The 19,064-nt window shown below is 45.0% G+C and overlaps 1 protein-coding gene across 11 annotated transcripts in view; it reads left to right on the forward strand.

Moving 5' to 3' along the window:
* The window catches only part of MAP7 (microtubule associated protein 7), a 110,568-nt gene that overhangs the window by 1,518 nt on the left and 89,986 nt on the right, over positions 1 to 19,064 (forward strand). For 6 of the 11 annotated variants that reach the window (XM_027454466.3, XM_027454465.3, XM_038176000.2 and 3 more), the window contains exon 2: positions 7,562 to 7,711. The exons of 3 other annotated variants lie outside the window; for them this stretch is intronic. In XM_027454466.3, the coding sequence (XP_027310267.3) occupies positions 7,562 to 7,711 (150 nt within the window). 2 more of the 11 variants (XM_072035982.1, XM_038175998.2) reach the window with 2 other exon arrangements.

Genomic DNA, 19,064 nt, shown 5'->3' on the forward strand with positions numbered 1-19,064 from the left:
CCTCAGCCGGCTGTATGGGGCATTTCCTGCCTCTTTATACAAAAACGAAGTCAAGGGTTTGTTACTCTTATGCAAGCCCTCTCCGTTTAAAGCCTGTTCAAACATTGCAGTACCGCAGTGAGTCTTAAAATTCAGGCTCGCTACTTGATGCTGTAGCTCTGAGTGCTCTGACATAGAAACTAATTTATCAGTAGCTTGTGGAATGAAAACGATGCAGCTAAATTAAATATGAAAGTGTGGGTGGGGGCTATAAAAAACCCTATAGAAGCCACCCCTCGGCTTTAGAAAGCCAGTAACATACTGCTCCTTAGCATCTCTCACTGGTCAGGTAGTGTCTGTGCAAGGGCTACGCACCCTGGAGCAAGCCTTTTGATATTCGCAGTCATTAACGTGAGCCAGGCTGCTTTTCCCCACCCATTTCCTCCCAGCACTGCCAGTGTTAAAAAAGACATAAACCAAAATAGTCTGGATTTAACAGAATAATCCGTCCTGTTAAAGCACGCTGGAACAACTGGCCTTTGTGATACTGCCTCTATAGGAAGAGGGTCTCTGCTGATGTCACTACGTTTGTGTGCACCATCATTTCACTTTGGCTTCATATTGAGAATGGATGTTCTTTCCTGTGTGTTACTTCAAACTTTAAAAATCAGAATTTGCAATAGTCTGAGACTGCTGCTGTTTTATTTTAGTGATGATTGGTTTATTACTGGCACAGATAAATAAGTTTAATACTTAGCAGCTTGGAGTTATTTGTGGTGTTAAATGTAATTAAATGTGATCAGCGCAATAATTTCCTCAATTATGTAAATATTGTATAATCTTGCAACAATCTTCTTTTCCACTTGAAAAATGTGTACAGGTCTAGATACACAACAAGCCACAGCATGCTGCTAATGCTGTGGTGGCTCTCCACATGCCCACCTTTCCTGCAGGAAGGAGACCTCCTGAGTATGACTTCTGCTACACAAATGCAGCATGCTGCTAGGAGCTTCAGCACAACAAGCCACGTGCATGTTGCATGTGTGTAAGGTGAAAAAGACTGTGAGAAGATGGTGCACCTGTAAAACTGGTTTGGATTTAATTCTGCAGATGCTCCTGAGTATTGATTATGTAGTTGTGTCATATTTGCTTTTATTAAAGTGAATCCTTGCTTTCATTAAAAGAAGTAAAAGATGTATTTATAACCTCAGTGGATTTTGAGAAAATTCCTGACAATATGAATTTTGGGAGCTTTGTCAGAGCTGAAGGGAAGTGACCTGAAGCTGTCCATTAAGGTGACGTGCAGAGGGCAGGCTGTCTTATCCAAATGGCTGGAGTTGGCAACTCTGCCCCCTCTTGACTTTCAGAGTCTTCGGAGATGCAGGTGGTGCAGTGACTTATGCTCTAGGTTGACAGTCAAAGTGCAACATGTTTGTGGGGGGAAAATCAAGCACTGATTCATCCATATATGGAGGAATCCACATCTGTCTGATACTCTCATGTATTCTCCTTGGAGAAGTAGCCCAAAACTCGTGGCGTTTCAGGTTCACCTTCCAACAAGCACACTGGGAAGATGCCAGGAGAGTGCTGGTAATCAGCACAGCACCAAGTAGTTCACAGGATCTCACCTGCCAGATACTGTCGGTAATACTGCGATGGAGAAAACTTTAATTTGGTCTTGGCGCATTGCCTTTTCTTTGAAGTATTTCACATTTCTACCAAAACGTTTAGTACATGCGCAAGTGCCCTTTGTTTTCAGAGTGCTTTACAAGCGTTTTGTTCTTTTGATGTGTGTGCAAACTGGGTATTTTAAAAACACACTGTTCTTACAGATGGAAGCAGCGGTGAGCGTGCCCAGGCCGTAGTGTTAGTAGGGTAACTGGCCCCAACGACTTCTGTCCTCAGTTCCTGTTTCCTGCTTCCCTGTCAAGTCCTCATTTCCTCACTGCTTTTCCTCATGTAACTGAGCTGGCACCGAGGCTGTGTGGTATGTTTTACTCTAGGGCCTGATCCAGTATTCTGCTGTTACACGTGCAATTTAAAAAGCATTGGCTAAGAATGATCTAATGTGTTTTTATCCATCATGGCACGCGTTGTGCAATTTTTGTAAGTAGTCATACTATGCAAATCCATTTAATTAAAACTGTGGCAGGACGTGGAAGACTGAGGGCTTCTGCTCCTTCTGGAGTTAAAGCACCCAATTCAATGAATGAATGAAGAGTAAGTTCTAGAAACTGCTGTTTTTTTATGGCCTTGACTTCCAGAAGCAAGTCAGCTCGTTGCTTATTTAAAGCTATTTGGAGTGCATCCGAACTCTTGACAGAGGGATTCTCATTAGTCAGAAAGATGTCAGTTTACCTTCTTATTCTCTAGCATTTTATATTCAATGCTACTGATTAATGCGAGTGGCTGCCTTCTTTCCACTCTCCTGGAAGGAAGGAAAGTGATGATTATATCAGATGCTTAATAGTCCAAATACGAAAAAGAAAAAAAAAAACTCCTGTAAAATAATTTACTAGTTCTTTATTATCTTCTATATGTATAAGTGAGATATCTTTTGAAGAGAAGCTTAGAAACTTCTGTAAAGATGAGGTTATTCTCCTTTTTCTCAGTAAGAGGTGTAGAAGAAGGAGAGGATTCAAGAGCAGTGGTCGAAAAAAGAAATGTGCATGATGTTTGAGGCAGTGGTTGGAATAACAGATGCAAGTAATTTTTCTGATGTCGGGAATACTTCTGCAATTTTCCACTTATAGAAAATGGTTCAAATGAGCGGGGGGAATCCTGTCCGTCTCTTTAAGGCTGTATTGCTCTGACCTAGATTTACATGGCACTGAAAAGAAAGTGTCCAGTTCTTTGATGCTAAGTAAACAGCTGTTTTCTCAGGCCAAAAACAAACAAACAAACAACAACAACAAAAAAAAAAAAAAAAAAAAAAAAAAAAAAAAAAACGACTTGCTTGGTTTTTGGCCTGATTTAAAACCCACTGAAGTAAGCAGTAAGTAAATGCAAAGACTTGAATCTCATGGAGAAATTTATGGAGATATCAAATTTGGAGTTTAGTTAGCGAGCCCATGTTCTGATATTTAGCATTGTCTGTTATGTTTTAATGACTTCTTAAAGTTTTTGAGATGATGACTATCAATGTTTAAAATGTCCGCACAAAATATGGTTGCATGCTGTGTTCCATTGTCACACTGATTATTTTTATACAGTTTTTGGCTGGTAGGTACATCGTACTGTTTTTGCAGAACAGCATGGGGAGTCTTAACCATAATTGGATTTTTCTGATCTTTCTTTGGATAAAGAACCAATTGGAACCCAATTCCCAAAGGAATCTCATGCTGGGAGAACTTGTCTATAAATGCAAAATGCCATGTCCCTTCTTGATGCTACCATGTAGGATAGGGACCTTATCCTGTAGGATATGGATACCTGTATGTAGGATACCTTATCCTGACCTTCAGTACTAAAGCAAATCAAGAATAGATTAATGAAATATCTGCAATCTGGTAAGGAATTTATATTAAAATAATATGTTGACTCAATATATTTTTGATATCAAATGCATTTAAGGTGAGGGAAAACTTTCTTTTTTTTTGCTAAAAGGCCTTTAATTGTTATCCAAGAGCAGAAATTGAACTGTTCTTATTTTATATTCAGTAAAACTGAAGAACAGGATAGTAAAGAGATTGTGGATAATGCTCTAAAAGCACTAAGGTACATGTGACTTCTCTGTTCAGCTTGTGTTTGTCACAGTCCAAACTTTTTTTTTTATTGCTTCAGTAGTTGCTGAGTATCTCTTAGAGTGGTAATAATAATAAGCTTATGCAAAGTACTTTGAAAGAGATGAAGTACTTTTATAGGAATCAGTGAGTACTTTCCCCAGAAGCCTTCTTCAGGATCCTTCTGAACATTCTGTTTCTCTCCAGTTGCCTCAGGCTTCGGGGTATGCAAGTGTCAGAAGGAAGGGGAGAGCAGGCTGCCCTGACTTCTGGAACTGGATTGAAACATCTGCATCTTTCGGGTCTTTCTGTTTTGGGATTGTTTGTTTGTTTTACTGTCCTTCTGACTGGCAGTGGGAAGGAAGGGGGAGCTTGAAGGCTGGAGGTTAACTCAATGGATGGTTAGCTGGAGGTCTGCTCAATGGGTGGTCGTGTCTGGGTTGCACAATAGTGCCAGACAGGAGAAATTTTATATTATATCTGCTCTTATCCTAAGAAAACAGAAGGAGAAAGATGTGAAATTCCTGGAAAACGCAACTTTTTGAATGTGCAGTGAGTGTCTTGTGGAGTGGAGGAAAAATCTGCATATTGAGATTCAGCAGCATCTTATGAGTGCTTCTGTATGCAGGGCTTTTCATAGGCGATTTGTTTATAAGCTGACCTTTTCTTCCTTTTGTAACTGTATATGATCTTGCATTCAATTGGCTTCATTTTCTGTAGTGTAACCTGACGTGCCCAGTGATACAGGATGGCTTCTAGACAGTAGGCTTGGCATGGTCTTTCTACTGAAGACGTACACAGTCCGAGTTAGCACCATCTCTGTCTTGTCTTCACAAGGATTTCCCTTTCTGTCAGTTAGTGAACTTGTGCTGGACACAGCCTTTTGTCTTTGCCCACTCCAAAAGAGCAGGAAGGCTCACCCCGCCGAGCAGAGCAGAAGGCCTTGGGCTGGCTGCCTGCTGCTCCTCAGGGTGGTGCATGTGGCTCGTTATACTTCATGTCACAGTAATGAGCTTCATGTAGCGTGTGGATAGTTACAGGGATTGAGACAATCCTCTGAATGAAAGATAGAAATCTAGAGTTCAGCCATTGGAAATGATCAGATTACCTGTAGTAGACTGCAATAGGTGTCACAGTGACTGGCTTCAACCTGCTTCACGTTTAATAGGTTGAGATATCAGGCGTTAATGTATGGTGTTAAAGCAGACACAGCCATTAGCACGTTGTTATAAATATTTATATGTCCCAGATCACAATATAATTATCTTAATAGTCTTTGTTCAAACTGCTGTTTGAGATTGTTGCGTATCAGATAATTCCTTGTTCAGAAAATTATACCTATCAAATCCAGCGGGTGAAAGTGGCTGTGTTTAAGTGTAGTGGTTCAGCTGATAATGACTTTGACAGTGTTGTAAAAGGAAAAATATATCTCTTGCCCCCAAGGTAAGAGTTGCCCTGGAGTTGTCCTGGCTCCATCTCCTGAGAGCGTCAGTACGGGCTCTGCTGTGCTTGTGGTGGTGTGTGCTGTGCCTAAGGGTTAGTGAGGGACGGGAAGAAAGGAGTAAGAGGGGATATATAAACAAATATACTGTTTTCTAAAAACCACCTGAAGTTATGTGGTGTTTTCCAGGAGGTACTCTTGTTATCGGTTGCAGGTGGTTTGGGTGCAATACTGTGAGGCGTTCAGGAACACGTTGTGGGGCTGGCATAGCTTTTTGCCACAGGGCCTTTGAAGTAAAATCATGCTGCATAGGTCAGATCTGCTGTCGATCATATTCCTGTCAGAATTCACCTCAGCATCAGTAAGTCAGCAGAGGGGAACATGCACCAGTGCCTCAGCCACCTGCGCCTCTTGGCACACACCGGCCTTGGTAGGCCTCCAGCCTATGTTAGAGGAACTCCACACTTGGAGCGAGCCCCTCGTATGGGCACAGGGGTCCTGCAAGGACCAGGGAAGGCAGCGTTGTAGCTGTCCTCTGTGGCTCCTCAGAGAACCTCCTGAGGAGGACACCTGTTTCAGCAGCTCCATTTCCCTCCTGTCGTACCTGTCAGCTTGGAAGCCCCTCCAGACAGGCGCCTTCTGGGGTGCTGGATACTTCTTACATCATTTAGAACAACTATTTACATGGCTTGGCAACTAAAGGTGAACAACTGATGTCGTTTCAAAAATAACCACAGGGCAAAATGTTTAAATGGGCATCCTTTCAGGAGTCCTTTCTCCCTGGCTTAAGACAGCACGAGGGAGGGGAGTTACACTCAGCTGAGCTGTCATGTAGCTGCTGGTTTCTGGTACTTTTCTTTTGCTGGAACTCTCAGGCACATGTGAAAAGTATTCATGATACTAACTATGTCCCACTTTCTGTGGCTGTGTGGTGTTTGTGGCAGGCAGGTAAGGGGATGGGATTTGAGGAATGGAGCTGTTGCTCTCATGGGACAGTGTGGTAGGCGGTATAGACCCAGGAAGGTAAATTGCTGAGCTGCAGAACAGCTTGTTTTAGAGAGGTGATTTTTTTTTTTCTTTTTGCCCACACCCTGCAGCACAGAGCGTCTTTACCTGTGGGCAGATGTCATCGTGTACAGCTTCTGTGTACGCCCAGAGAAGCTGAGGTGGAGCCCGGTGGCAGGGCATGGCTGGGAGGAGACAGGGCCACAGGAGACAGAGGTGGGCTGCAGGACGGGTGCAGGACTGGTGCCCAAGCACAGGGTGTTTCTTCTGCTCCGTGGCTTTCTCAGACAGTGGGCACCCATTCAGCTGGAGAGGTTTGAAGCACGTAAAGACTTGGGTATCACATGTGAAAGGCACGGGGTGTTGCGTAGCGGTGCTGGAGTTGTGCATAGCGGAGCACGCAGGCTGCAAAACTTGTGAGCAAGCGCTCACAAGTCATAAGTCTGTCATAAGTGGCTGAAGAAAGTCCGGAGTGCCAGCATATAAAGTAAACCTCGTGGCGTTTTAGTTAGCGGGTTGGCTGTACTTTGCTCGTTTTGCAAAGCGGACGTTAACGGTTGGTGCTATAAAGCCGCAGCTGAGGTGCTTGAATATTAACTCCCAAAGTCCTTTCGCTGTCCTGTGTTACCTGTACAAGCCAGAGATCCTGATCGCTGAGTTTCCACACACGGAAGAGAATTTTCCAACACCTGCCGGTAACTGTGGGCGTGTGCATTCCTAATGCAAGAGGTGTGCCGCGCAGGGGAAGGTGATTAAGGCGAGGGGAGGGGAGACAACATACGCATATATGGGAGAAGACTCATCCTCGTTGTTTTCATTTAGATTAGGCTTAAACTCTAAACACGACTAACAGAGCAGCTGGCAAGAGGCAGGTCCATGCCCGGGGCCTTCCGGGCGTCTTCTCACCCGCTGCTCATCGGCTTGTGCAAGCGCAGCCCCAACCTCTGCCGGCAGCGAGGGGCTGCCCACGGCCACCAGCGTGTCGGGGAGACCTCCCTTGGTTAGGAGGTGTCAGTGTTGTCAGGGCAACTGCTAGCAGCAGCGGCGTATCGTGTTTGCTCCTCTTGCCTTGCCTGCTGAATATTTCAGCGTGCCGAAGCTGGCAGAGGGTCGCGGGGAAGGAGGTGCTGCGGCGAGGAGCCCTGAGCTGCGGGCTGGGGTCCGGCTGAGGCCGGGGAAGGCAGCGACAAGGAGCAGCATCTGAACCGACGTGCCTTTAGTTCGGGCTTCTCCTGGAGGTGGGGGAAGACTGTGAGCCCTTCGCCGCCGAGTGGATGTTGGCGTCTGTCAGCTGTTTGCATACCGCTCATCCGTAGGGGATCCATCAGAAGCGCTCAAATGAGCAGGCAGCGTTGCAGCTAGCTGCTGGGCAGGGGCTGCGGTTGCTTACTTTTTTTTTCTTTTTTGAAATAAGCAAGAGGCAGCAGCAACATGCCTGGTTCAACTACTGGCCTCCGTCAAGAGCGATTGAAGAAGACAAGTGCCAGGCCAAATCCCCTGGGTTTATTCACCATTAACGAAGAGGACGAGCAGCAAAAGAACGGCAGCTCCAAGAGGCTGAAAGGTATGCCGTGGCTCTGCAGCCTGGGCTGGGCTGGGCTGGGAGCGCAGCGCGCTGCACAGCCGCCACAGCGCCTTGCTGGCTCCCGTGTGTGCTACCGAGAGCCTGACAGTGACTGGCGCAGTTTGGCGGTGCGTATTGGCACCCGCAAATGCCCCGCGTGTGACAGATGTATGTATTTAAGCCACCCCGATTGTTATGCAATCGCCTGCTTTGGATGTGAGAGAAAGAATACTTTTTAGTTATTAAGCCTGTTTTCAGGCAGAGATAAGGGGCCTGCATCACAAATACATCAGTGAATTTGTGTGCGCAGTCTGGATAAATACCTGTAAAAAGAGCTGGTGGTAGGCTTGGGGAATACAGGACAGAATAGCAGCCTGATAGAGAAGACAGCTTTGCCACAGACAAGATAAAATTAGCTCTACTTCCATGCATGTGCATGAGGGGCAGTGTACCTTTGGCAGAGTATAAAAATTATATATACATGTTCAGATATGCTGACTTTGGTAAGCCTGACTAAAGACAGGGCTCGCTAACAAATTGTAGCTGCTGAAGAAAAATTATTTGTGGTGTTTAATGTAAGTGAGTGGTGGTGGTGCAGGGATTCTGATGGTCATGGATTTATATCAGAGGTCTGTCAAGCCTGTGTAGCCACTGACTGCCTTGCACCATGTAATTAATGCTTTCCACCTGAATCCTAGTGCTTAAATTCTGTTGGTCTGGCAGGGATGCTGCCTTAGAGTTGTGACTGGAATTTTAAGTTTGAACCATCAAAATTCTGATTCTTCTTCAGTGATCAAGTGATTACATTTACATAACCACTCCTTTTCATTGTCTTATTCAGGGGAGGAAAGAAATTGCACCAGATTTTTTGTTTGTTTGTTTACAAAACATCTGCCAGTTTGTAGCCTCAAGATAGTGTTTCGAATTTGAGACATTACCATTCTACCGTGTAACAGAAGAGGCTAGCAAGCAAGCATTTGAATAGCAAATTTATAGTATGTATATTTATTACAGCTAACAAGCTGTTTTCTTTTCCTTGAAGTAAAAAGGTAGCTTGGTAGCTCTAACAAAAATCCGGAGTTTTGAATTTGCCAGGGTTTGCAGCCTCTGCTTTTCTTCATCATCGTAAAGAACTCCACAGATTTGAGCGTCATGATAACATCATATTGCCAGTCATTGTTAACGTGCCCATTGTGTTAGGTCTTGTGTACATAGTTACTTACTCTTCTGTACATTTGAAACTGCCCATATAAAATGGAGATGCAAACTCTAGTATGAGGTCAAGTTTTTTAATGTTTTAAGAAGGATTTGAGTTTCCATTATCACCCCCTGGGTGACTTCCAGAGTCAACAGTCCACAAAGCAAAGAATCAATAATTTTCCTGGTTTTGTTCAATGGCACAGATAGTTTAGTTTCCCAGGGTAAAAGTTCTTGTTGACTTGGCTGCTGTTTTCTGCTAGCAGCAATTATACAGATGTGATTATCCTTTGCTTCTCTTGTTAAAACTGAGATCCCATTTTTGATTTATCTTTTTTCCTTTTATTGGTGTGAGATGTAAGTAGACGTGGTAGTACATGGTTTGCTCTCTGTGCTCCTAGCACGTGCGTGATGTTTCAGTAAGGTAGTAAATCGGTGGTCTACCTTGAGTGCTCTTAGTGAGCACAGCAGGTTATACTAAGTCTTCTGGAAGCACACTCACTTAATTTTCTTTTAGTCGTTAATAGAATGGATCTCACCGTCTCCAGACCAGCCCTCGCATGCTGATGCACGCAGTTTTTCACCCGTCTGTGGGTATGGGCAGGAGCCCCGCACACATGGGCTGCAGGTGCTGGAGGTTGGAGGTTGCTCCTCTACCTTGTCTGCTTCATCTCAGTTCTCGACCTCTCGTTTGCTGTATGCTCAGCCACTTCTGCAGCTGCTGAGATTTTTCTTCTTTCTCTTCATTCCTAGCACAAACAAAGTCAGTGCCATGTCCCTAGGAGGTAGGATGTCATCTCTGCTTCCTAGAATCGTGCTGAGCCTCTCCTTTTACAGCAGTTCAAGACCCAAGAGGCCCTTAATGGTCTGATACTCCGAAGTAATAAAGCAGTTCCTTCCTCCATTAAGGATATTTGAATATCATCCCAGGTTTTAAAATGTTCCCCATTTTGGGTAGTTCAGGTCTTTTCACAATACTAAGTCTTGCTTTACAGCTCATATGAGGGTTGTTTTTGTCAGCTGGGAAATAAATATTTGTGGGGTTCGTAAACTGGTTAACAGTTGTGAGATTTTCTGTAAATGGATTTCAATATCAGCCATTTCTTTTCTCATCTTTGGCTGTCTCTGCTGTAATCTGGGAAGTCAGGTGCACACTGAGTTTGTTCTTCCAGAGTAAACAAATAATGACATGAAAGTGTTTGTCAGGGATTTTATTTTTTATCTGGAGATATTAAAAGCAGTCTCTGTAGCCACATGCCCCTAATACTTCCTTTCCTTTGATGTGAATTGTTTTCAGTGCTTTTTCACCAAATGTTTTAACTTCCTCTCCTCTCTTCTTTTCCCCCGCCCCTTCCTAGCAGTTAAATGCATATTTTAGGAGGGCAGAAAGAGGCAGCATTTGACTTCTGGATTCTGAATAGTGTTGCTACTTGCCTCTGTGTATCAATTAGCTAACTGATAGTTAGAAAGGTAAAAGAACTCTATTTCATTTTCCTTCAGTCCATGCCTGAGAACTTTCTACAAGCCTGATTGCAAATTCCATTTGAGCCTGCATCTATTAAGACAATATTCTTAATACTCTGATAGGTTTGATGGAATTGCTGGCCGTAGCTGTTGGTCACAAGGGGGGGGTGTGGCAGGGGCATTCCCTTGATATGTTTTAGTAGCTAACTAACAGTTCTGCTGCTAAATCTGCTCCTTGAAAGTCCTGAAAGTTGCCTTTCTCCTTTTTCCAAAACACTAGTTCAACCAAAATCTGTGTCTTGTTTGTAAGCCCAGAGTGGTGAGACTTGGCATAGGTACCCAAGCTGTGTGGTAGTTACACAGACCGGTGACTTCCAGGTAATAAATCCTGTGTGCTGCTTGTTGGGTGAAGTCTGAACTTGAATTAAAGCTCAACTTCCTACTGGGATTAGCATCTACCTAAATCAAATCTTGCAGGCATGTCTGGTTTTGTTGTGTTAAGCAGCCTTAGAAATCAATCTACAGCAAAGTGGTATGCTAGCGTCTCCAAAGTGACCTTTTTGACATCCTAACATTGGCACTTGCATTTTCAATTGTTAGAGCTGTGCTTCTCAATGCAGCATTGGCATTTACAGCACATTTTTCACTGTGTCATTTACTAGAGGAAAAAAGTTGGAATGTGTACCTCTTGCTGCAAAAGCCTCACTTCTGCAGTAATCCGAAGTGTCTGGATAAAGTAATGTGCTTTTCTTTATCTGTTTCCTTCCCAAAATATACCACATATGGAATATTTGTCATGCGTGACTATTTGCTTTATTTAGGCCCTGTATTTACATCAGCATCAATATTCCCATAAAGCTTGTGTTGTGGAACAAATCTGGTTTATGTGATTGAAGATGGCGTGGGTGGTTTTTTTTTATGTAGATCACAGCATATCTAGATAGATAGTAAATGAAATGCATCCATCCCTGTGCGTGTGTGAACTGTGGCTGCAGGCACAAACAGCTCAGTTCACCTGAGCATTTCCCTCTCCTGCCATGCTGATTTTGTGCACCTGGGCTGTAGTCTCAGCAATTACTCAGCGTTATGAAATTTTTAAGTGACGCCTGCTCCCCTTCCTCCTTTGCTGGGGAGGGGGAGGTGAGGCCTCTGACGATTGTTTGTGTTAAGTTTCTGAAACTATCGTGTGAAGAGCAGAGAAAAGTGATGCTCATAATTCTGGGTTATACATTTGCATAATTAATGACTGAAACATCTACCTTATTAGGAAATACTTATGGTAAATGAAGGAAAAGGAAGTCTCAGCAAACCTAACCGTCAAATCCTTCACCTGTCTGCTGATTTGAAACTGAGGAAGGGGACGCACCTCTAATCTGCCGAGCAAGTACTGCTGCAAGTAGAAAGCCAGACAGCTGTGCTTTTGGTCTCTGGACAGTCACACTGGTTCTTTGTCATCTCGGAAACAAGCAAGAGAAGGGCTTTTTCCAGCCCTTTGGTGCATGGCAGTGATGTCTGTGATCACCAGCAGATTCTGCTGCTGTTGCCCGGACGGCAGTGTTTTTGTGTAACGCGTGCTTGAGCTGGAAGCTTTGCTCATCCAGGGAGACGAGGGAGATTTCTTTCAAGATGACTGCTCACACGCTTAATTTGTCTTCTGCCTGTATAAGGGGAATAGCAATTCCTTCTTAAACTCAGATCGGCTAACTTTGAATTCAGTTGTTAATTTGTACCCCTGTGTTTATACCCAAACATAAGAGGCCAGAAAGAGGAGGGGATTCGGCATCTTCAAGGGCATTAAACTGATAGTCCTGGAAACTGAAACCGTATACCTACAAAACAGGTACTGCACGGGGTGTGGAAGCACAATCTTATCCCACGCTGTGGAGTCTCTGCCTCAGGCTGGATCCGGAGTGACGGCTTGGTCTCTGGCTTCCACCCCGCTTCACATCAGCACAGCTGCATGGGGTGGGGGCTCTCCAAACGGGGCCTCACGGCACCAGTCAGAAGGCTGGGGTTCATTGGGGGCAGGACAGTAAGCAGCTGCTACAGGCCGCTGAGCTGGCTCACCAAAATAGGCTATCAGAGGTTTTTGGGGCAATTGGTAGCCTTATCTTGCCTGTCTGCATTTGGGGTAAAGTTAGGGGAAGGGGTGGAAGGAAGGAAGGGAAGGTACCAGTGGTCATTACAGTACAGGATAGGTAAAGGGGTAGGGCTGAGAAACCAGGATGATGTGGTCTGTGAGCCTGCACCTGCTAGTGGATTTTGCTCATGTTTCTATGCATTTACTCCTTCCTTTCTGCTAGCCAGCACCAGAAGGTGAGAATCCAAACTGTCTGTCATTTTCATGGATATTAAAAACCAACCAAAAAAGTGTACATTTACAGCTGGATTTGTAGCCCTTGGGGTCCAAAAGGATGTTGTGTTATTTCAGAAAGCTGCAACAAAGCTGTCTCCTCAAAGGACTTCATCGTTCATAGCTGTAGGTGCTGGATACCATGAGACAACTTGTTTGTAATAAAGGCAAGCAGATCCTAGCATTAAGTAATTTATTTGTAATAATGTAATGTGACCACGCTGGAAGTCTCAGGGGCAGTAGGGAGCGGAGCGTGTCTCCAGGCCAGCGGAGCAAATCTGATTTGTTCGGTCTCCCTGGCTCTCGGAGTGAAAGTCGCAGGTCTGAGGACTCGGCGCGTGTTGTAACCCAGCCCGTTTATCAAAGGGTGCGTGGGGATTGCTGAGTGCTTATCTGTGCTGGGCCGGAATCATCTTACTTCTAGCTCAGCTCCCCCAGAACGGGCTCCCACTGCTCACTCTGGACAGCCGTGTCCGTATATTTTGTCAGCTGATTTTGTGGGGCAAGCAGCCTGTGATCTATTCATGCGTTCAGGGAGCGTACCTGACATTGAGTGTGCGGATGGCAAAAATCCAGAAATGGGCAGAGTTGGTTGTCTTTAAAGTTTAACAAGATACTTGTTAAAAAGAATCCAGCTGGACTTGGCATGCGAACTGAGGATAATCCTAATTAGTGAAAAGACTGAGTTCTGCAAAATAACTTCTGTAAGTCACCAGGCTTATTGCAAACAAGATATAAAGGGTAGCAGAGCATTCGTCAGAGCTGTCCAGGTGAGAACAGGGTGCAGCACTTGGTCACTGTACGTGCGGGAGGGATCAACAGATCCGAGATCAATTTAGTTCAGACCACTCTCAAGAAAGTTCTGTACAATAAGAGACACACACAAGGCTAATAGCAAACAGCTGAGCTTTTTCCTTATTTGTTGTTATTGCTGTAAAAATAGTTGTTTTAAAAATCCTGAATTGGGAATGCAATCCAGGGGAAGGTGCATGTGAAAGTTTTATGGTCATTTCTTATTTGAGGGAAAGAAACCTGGGAAGTGGTAGATCCACCCAAGGATCTTGAACTTCTCTGTGGTCTTGTAGCATTCTTTTTTCCCCTGCAAACACACATATAACAGTTTTTCCAGGTGTCACTATGGTAATATACAGTTGGAATGAGACGACACCAAGAAGAAGCAGACCTCTGTGGCCTGTCTGTGCTGCAGTACAAAGCCTGGGGTACCAAGCCTGGGCACTCCCGTGCTTGCGTGTGTAGTGGGAAAATGGGACAATAGCTAAGCACACAAAAACGTTTCTTCACCTTTTGTGAAGAAAGGTTGCAGTAAGATCCCCTGGTGGCTTTGTGACTGTAGCGTTGTCAAGAGTCTCCTGGCACTCCTGCTGTTTTGTGAGCTTGCTCAGAAACCGCTGCATCCATTTGCTCCTTCAAACTCACCTTTGTATCCAGGCAGAAGCCTGGCTTTATTTTTAACAGAAACCTTTGCTTGCCGTATCGCCCTGCGGAGAGCTCCAGGAGAGCTGGCATAGACTGGCTGTGAGCAAGTGATGCTGGACCTCCTCCCACTGCTGGGCTCAGCAGAGTCACTGGGAGCACGTCGTTTCCCTTGCACAAACTCACACGTATGCATTCTCTGCTTACTCAGCTACCCACGGAGTACTTTTTGTTCTTTTTTTTTTTTTTTTTCTCCACGCTTCTTTAAATTCAGCCTGTGCTTTCCAACCGGAGAACTTGTTTTTCTGGTATTTGAGAATGAAGAGTTCTGCGTGAAAGTGTCCCGACAGAGAGCCTTGTGTCATTGCCAGAAGTCTCTTCAGAAATGAGCTGCACTTTAAAGCCACACAAAGGAATCATTTAGCCCAGCCTGCCCAACCCCAGGCCACAACAGTGGGGTGTCTGGAAGACAGGTGCCATGATGATCGATGCAAGTTGGTCTATTTTAACGAACAACCCTCGCTCCCTGGGAAGGTGCATTTCACAACGTGCTGTTTTTGCAGCCAGATGCTCCTTGAAACTCACACACCTGAGTTTCACCTGCACTGAAGCATGGAGTGGATGTTAATGGCTGTGCGTAAGGCGTATAATGACAGTGAGGGAGGCTATGGGCAACATTTCATCTGCATTTATTTGCTTGTTAAATGTCAGCAATGAAATTAGGGAATATTCTAAAATGTGGGCTTTCACACCTCATCGCTTGAGGCCAAGTATTCCTCTCGTTCAGGGGAGTGGAATCTGGTTTGCTGAATTCCACAAAAATGTCCCGTCCCAGTGGTTTGTAGGTTTGAGTGTGACAGCCATTGAACATCCACATTGTCCCAAACCCATCTTTAATGGTCTGCACGTGGAGATGTAATGGAACCGCTTAGGCAAGCTCGAGGTAGGAATTACTCAGGGTATCAAGCAGATTGTTGAAATTTTTGTTTTATGCTGGCAGTTTTGGAAGATAAGCCCTTGAATGTTCGCTTCCATTTCTCCTTTACATGATTAACTTGCTGCTGATGGCTCGAGCAGGCAACGTGATGTTCCTGTAGGCGCATCACCCTCACCTGGATGCGGGCTTCTCCTGGGGTTTGGGGCAGGCTGTGTGGTGGAATGAATCCCGAGCTGCTGTGCCAGGGCTGGCAGCCGCACGTAGCTGCCCTGTGTCACCGTTTGTTTGGGCTGGGGAGCTGGTTAGTGGGTTTGGGCCAGAACACACCTTCTGTGGCTTCAGTGGGATCCTCATTGTTTGCCAGATACATTTAGAAAATAATTGTTCGCTATTGTTAACGCTGGCAAGTAGATTATCTCCCAATTGTGTCAGATCTGCTGATGCCTCCTTTTATAACGAGGCATGTCAGCCTCATGGCCATGTCTCCAAAAGCAGGAAGACAGGTTGAGTGTTGGTGCCTTGAAGTATTTCTGCCTTTCTTCTGGCCTTCCTAGGTCGCCCTTCAGCTTTGTAGAGGCAACACGTTATTCTGCAGGGACCAGCTTCCAGTTCATGTCAGGGGCGTCCTGACCTGCGCAGGTGCCAACAAGGGAAAGTGGGCTCAAAATCAAGAGTTTGAGCAAACCAAGCACAGGTGTCTGAGACTGCTGGGAAGCAACAAGTGGAAAGCAGCAGACTGCGAGGGGCAGGAATCCTGCAGCTGGTACGTCCTTCGCTTCAGGATAGCAGAGGATAGCTCCTTTTCTGGTGCTGGTGCCTGTACAGCTGGCTGCGGGGGAGGCAGGAGTCTCTCGCGACAAGTCACAGGGACTGTGAGCCTCGTCTGAGGAACAGCAGATGAAGCTCTTATTCCCCTTGCTGCTTGGTCTCTCGTTGGGATTAAGCAATTTTTACAGCTGCAGGAACGGGTTGTGGATTTACAGTTTTCCCTAACCTCAGTGATTTGTTTGCAGTAGTGTCTTTTGGAGAAAATCAGCCTGGAAGAGGAAGCAAAGAGTCAGTTTGCTGAGGAGCTGAGTTACCCCAAAACCTCAGCAACCCCAGAGAAATACCCAACGTGCTCAAAGTCCCAAAAGGAACTGGTTAATGCACTTACAGAGTTAATTCATGGTCTGAAGGCCAGGTGAATGACAACCAGTCTTTATTTTTATTTTTCTGGTACTGCTGCAGTCTGAACCTCCGGTCGTGCCTATTAATTGGCCTGATCCCTCACATGGCAGTTGACTTTCACAACCAACTTTCTTCTGGGTTGTCTTCTTACATCTGAAGCAGATGTAGGGAGGCCCGTCCTATAATCTGCCGTGCCAGGTACAACTGCTCACAGATCTCTCCTGTGATGTGGTGATGACTTTAGTTTAGCACTGGAGTGTTGTAGAACAAGCTTTAGGGCCATTGCAGTCCCCTGCAGCTAGGAAAAATACTCCAGCTGGAGGAGCTTTGTATTCAGAAGAGCCCTGTTGCAGCCCTGTGCCGTAGCCACCGGCTGCTGCGTGGTGTGAGGTACTAGCGATGTGCTCGTCCTCTCCTTGTCAGGAACGGGATGCCTCTGAGGGATCCGAGTGCAGTGGAGAATTTTTATTGCCTGTGTAGTGAGAGGAGATGAGGAAAAGGAGTGAGGAAGCAGAATAACATACTTTTAAAAATAACATTTCTGAATTTTGATTTGATTGTTGGGAATGTGATTGCTTGAGGTGAGCCCATATGACTAGTAAAAATTCCAGTGAAGAGTCCTGTTTTCAACTGATTAAAAATCTCCTAACATCCTAAAACCCATCATTAGGTTTGCTGGAAGGCTTGGTTTTCCTTTCTTGAGTTCCAAATCTTTTTCAGCTTTGCTTTAAACTCTTGCACGAGCAAGTTTTATTACAGAGCGGCTGGCTGAGCTTGGCTCACACTGTTGTATCTGAGCACATAAAGCTCCTGTTTCTCAATTCTGTTTCAGAAAGCTTTTCAGACAGCGGTTTTGGAAGTTCAGGTTTATCCAGTTACCCACCCTTGACATGGGGAATCACTCATTTCTGGAGCCAATTTTTTTTTTTTCCTTTTCAGTTTCCTCATTATCTGCGTGCTGACTAATGCAGTAATGAATATTACACTACGAAATTTTGGCTCGTATACTGAGGCACCATGAATGAGATCAAACGTGTCTGAGCTGTTTTGGAGGACACATAGGTGTGATGTCAGTGGAGTTAGCACCCAACTAACGTCTGAGTGCAGCAGTGGCAGTGTGGTGGAAAAGCAACCGCTGAACTCTCTTGCTTGCCATTGCTCCTTAACTGCAACTGCTAGTTCTCTGGGAAACATCAGGTGAGGAAGGTGCACCCCATCCGAGGCCTTCAGTCCACACAAACTCCAGACAATGCGACTTTCACATTTTATGTGCATTCCCTTTTGTTAGGGAAAAAAAATAAAAATGTTTCCCTCACTCTCATTCCCTCAGTAGAGGAAGAACGCTTAAAGTTTGCAAAAAATGCTTTTGCAGCCATCTAGCTACAGTACCCAACTGGGTTTAGTTGCAGCCTGAACTGCAAAGTAAGAGAGGAGTGGGGTGAAGAAAAAGCAGATGGCAGCTGCCATCTGTAAACCAGAAAGGACAGCAACAACCAGCTGCTGAGCGAGGTACTGGCAGTAAAACCAGGCTGCAGACCAAGCAGCACGTGCCTGACACGGTGCCTGGGTTATCAGCATTTCAGTGTGTTCTCGCACTTCCAACTGGCTTTTTCTGAAATATTGCATCATGCATCTATTTACTTCTGCGCCAGGCTTTTTATTCATCGAGTTATTCTCGCACTGAGGTAACAAAATGACTGTCAGTTTGTGTTCAGGGAGTTCTTGTGAGCATCGCTCTCCCCATGAGTTACCTGGATTGCTGCTCTGACCCACGTTAGCCAAAGTGTTCTCCCACCATGGTGATGTTTATGGTCACCTCCTCTTTCTGTTAGGCTTTTGTTTGATCACCATCCTTACAGGTTTCACTTGTTTGCAGCATCTGCATAGTGAGCAACACTCCAAGGCTGGAGCTTTTAAGGTCAAGGTATGCGGGACTCATCTTCATCTCCTGTGAAATGAAGGCAGCATGTCCATGGTCGCAGTGTGTTTCTGAATCAGCTCCCGATCCCAAGGTTTCCACAGAAGGGATTTATGCTGCAAACAGGCCCTGCTATTGCTTGGCAGAAGCAGGAGTGCAGTGTGCCGTGCTGCTACTAGAAGCTCTCTTTAGCACTCAGTGAAGATTTAGCTTAAATTTTCAATAAAGTGCTGTCCTTTGGCTTTTCTCTAGACCTTGATTTTGAAGCTTTTTTTATAATAATGATGCTGTGGAGTATCTGAAGTGGGCTGGTAGAGTTACTGCATGCTAATAAACGGGATGCTCTGTGGAGTCAGCAGGATCCAACAGCTGTAATTCAAAGTGAGAGTTCTGATTTATTTTTTTTCTCTATACAAAACCTTTTGTAGCATATATTGGGGGAGAGGGGGGTGTTTAATATTTTTGAAAGCTTTTGTTCTTGCCCCTTCACAACCAGTTCTCTGCCACACAGCACCCAACCTGAGGACCTCTCACTTTGGCACTGAATGTGAAAGTACAGTGAGGGAGGAGGCTGGGAACGAGCAACAGTCATGAAAGGCAAGAGAAAACACAACAGTATGGCTCCAGTGCATCACACAGAAGCATGTTCTTTGCTTGGGGGAGGCGTGTTTTTAGTTATAAAGCAACTGTCTTCTGAGACTGGTTGTTGGAAAGTCAGGTATTGATTAACAGTCCTTCAGAGAGCTGTGCTGCCATGACTGCCTTTTGTGCCTTTTCACATCAAAGTTCCTGTGACAAATATCACGTCTAAAAACATTTTACAGGAACAATCTCTGTTTCCCTCTCTGGGGATGGGAAATTCATTTCTGCAGGACTTCCT

This window comes from Anas platyrhynchos, chromosome 3, assembly GCF_047663525.1.
Source record: "Anas platyrhynchos isolate ZD024472 breed Pekin duck chromosome 3, IASCAAS_PekinDuck_T2T, whole genome shotgun sequence".
Lineage (NCBI taxonomy): Eukaryota > Metazoa > Chordata > Aves > Anseriformes > Anatidae > Anas > Anas platyrhynchos.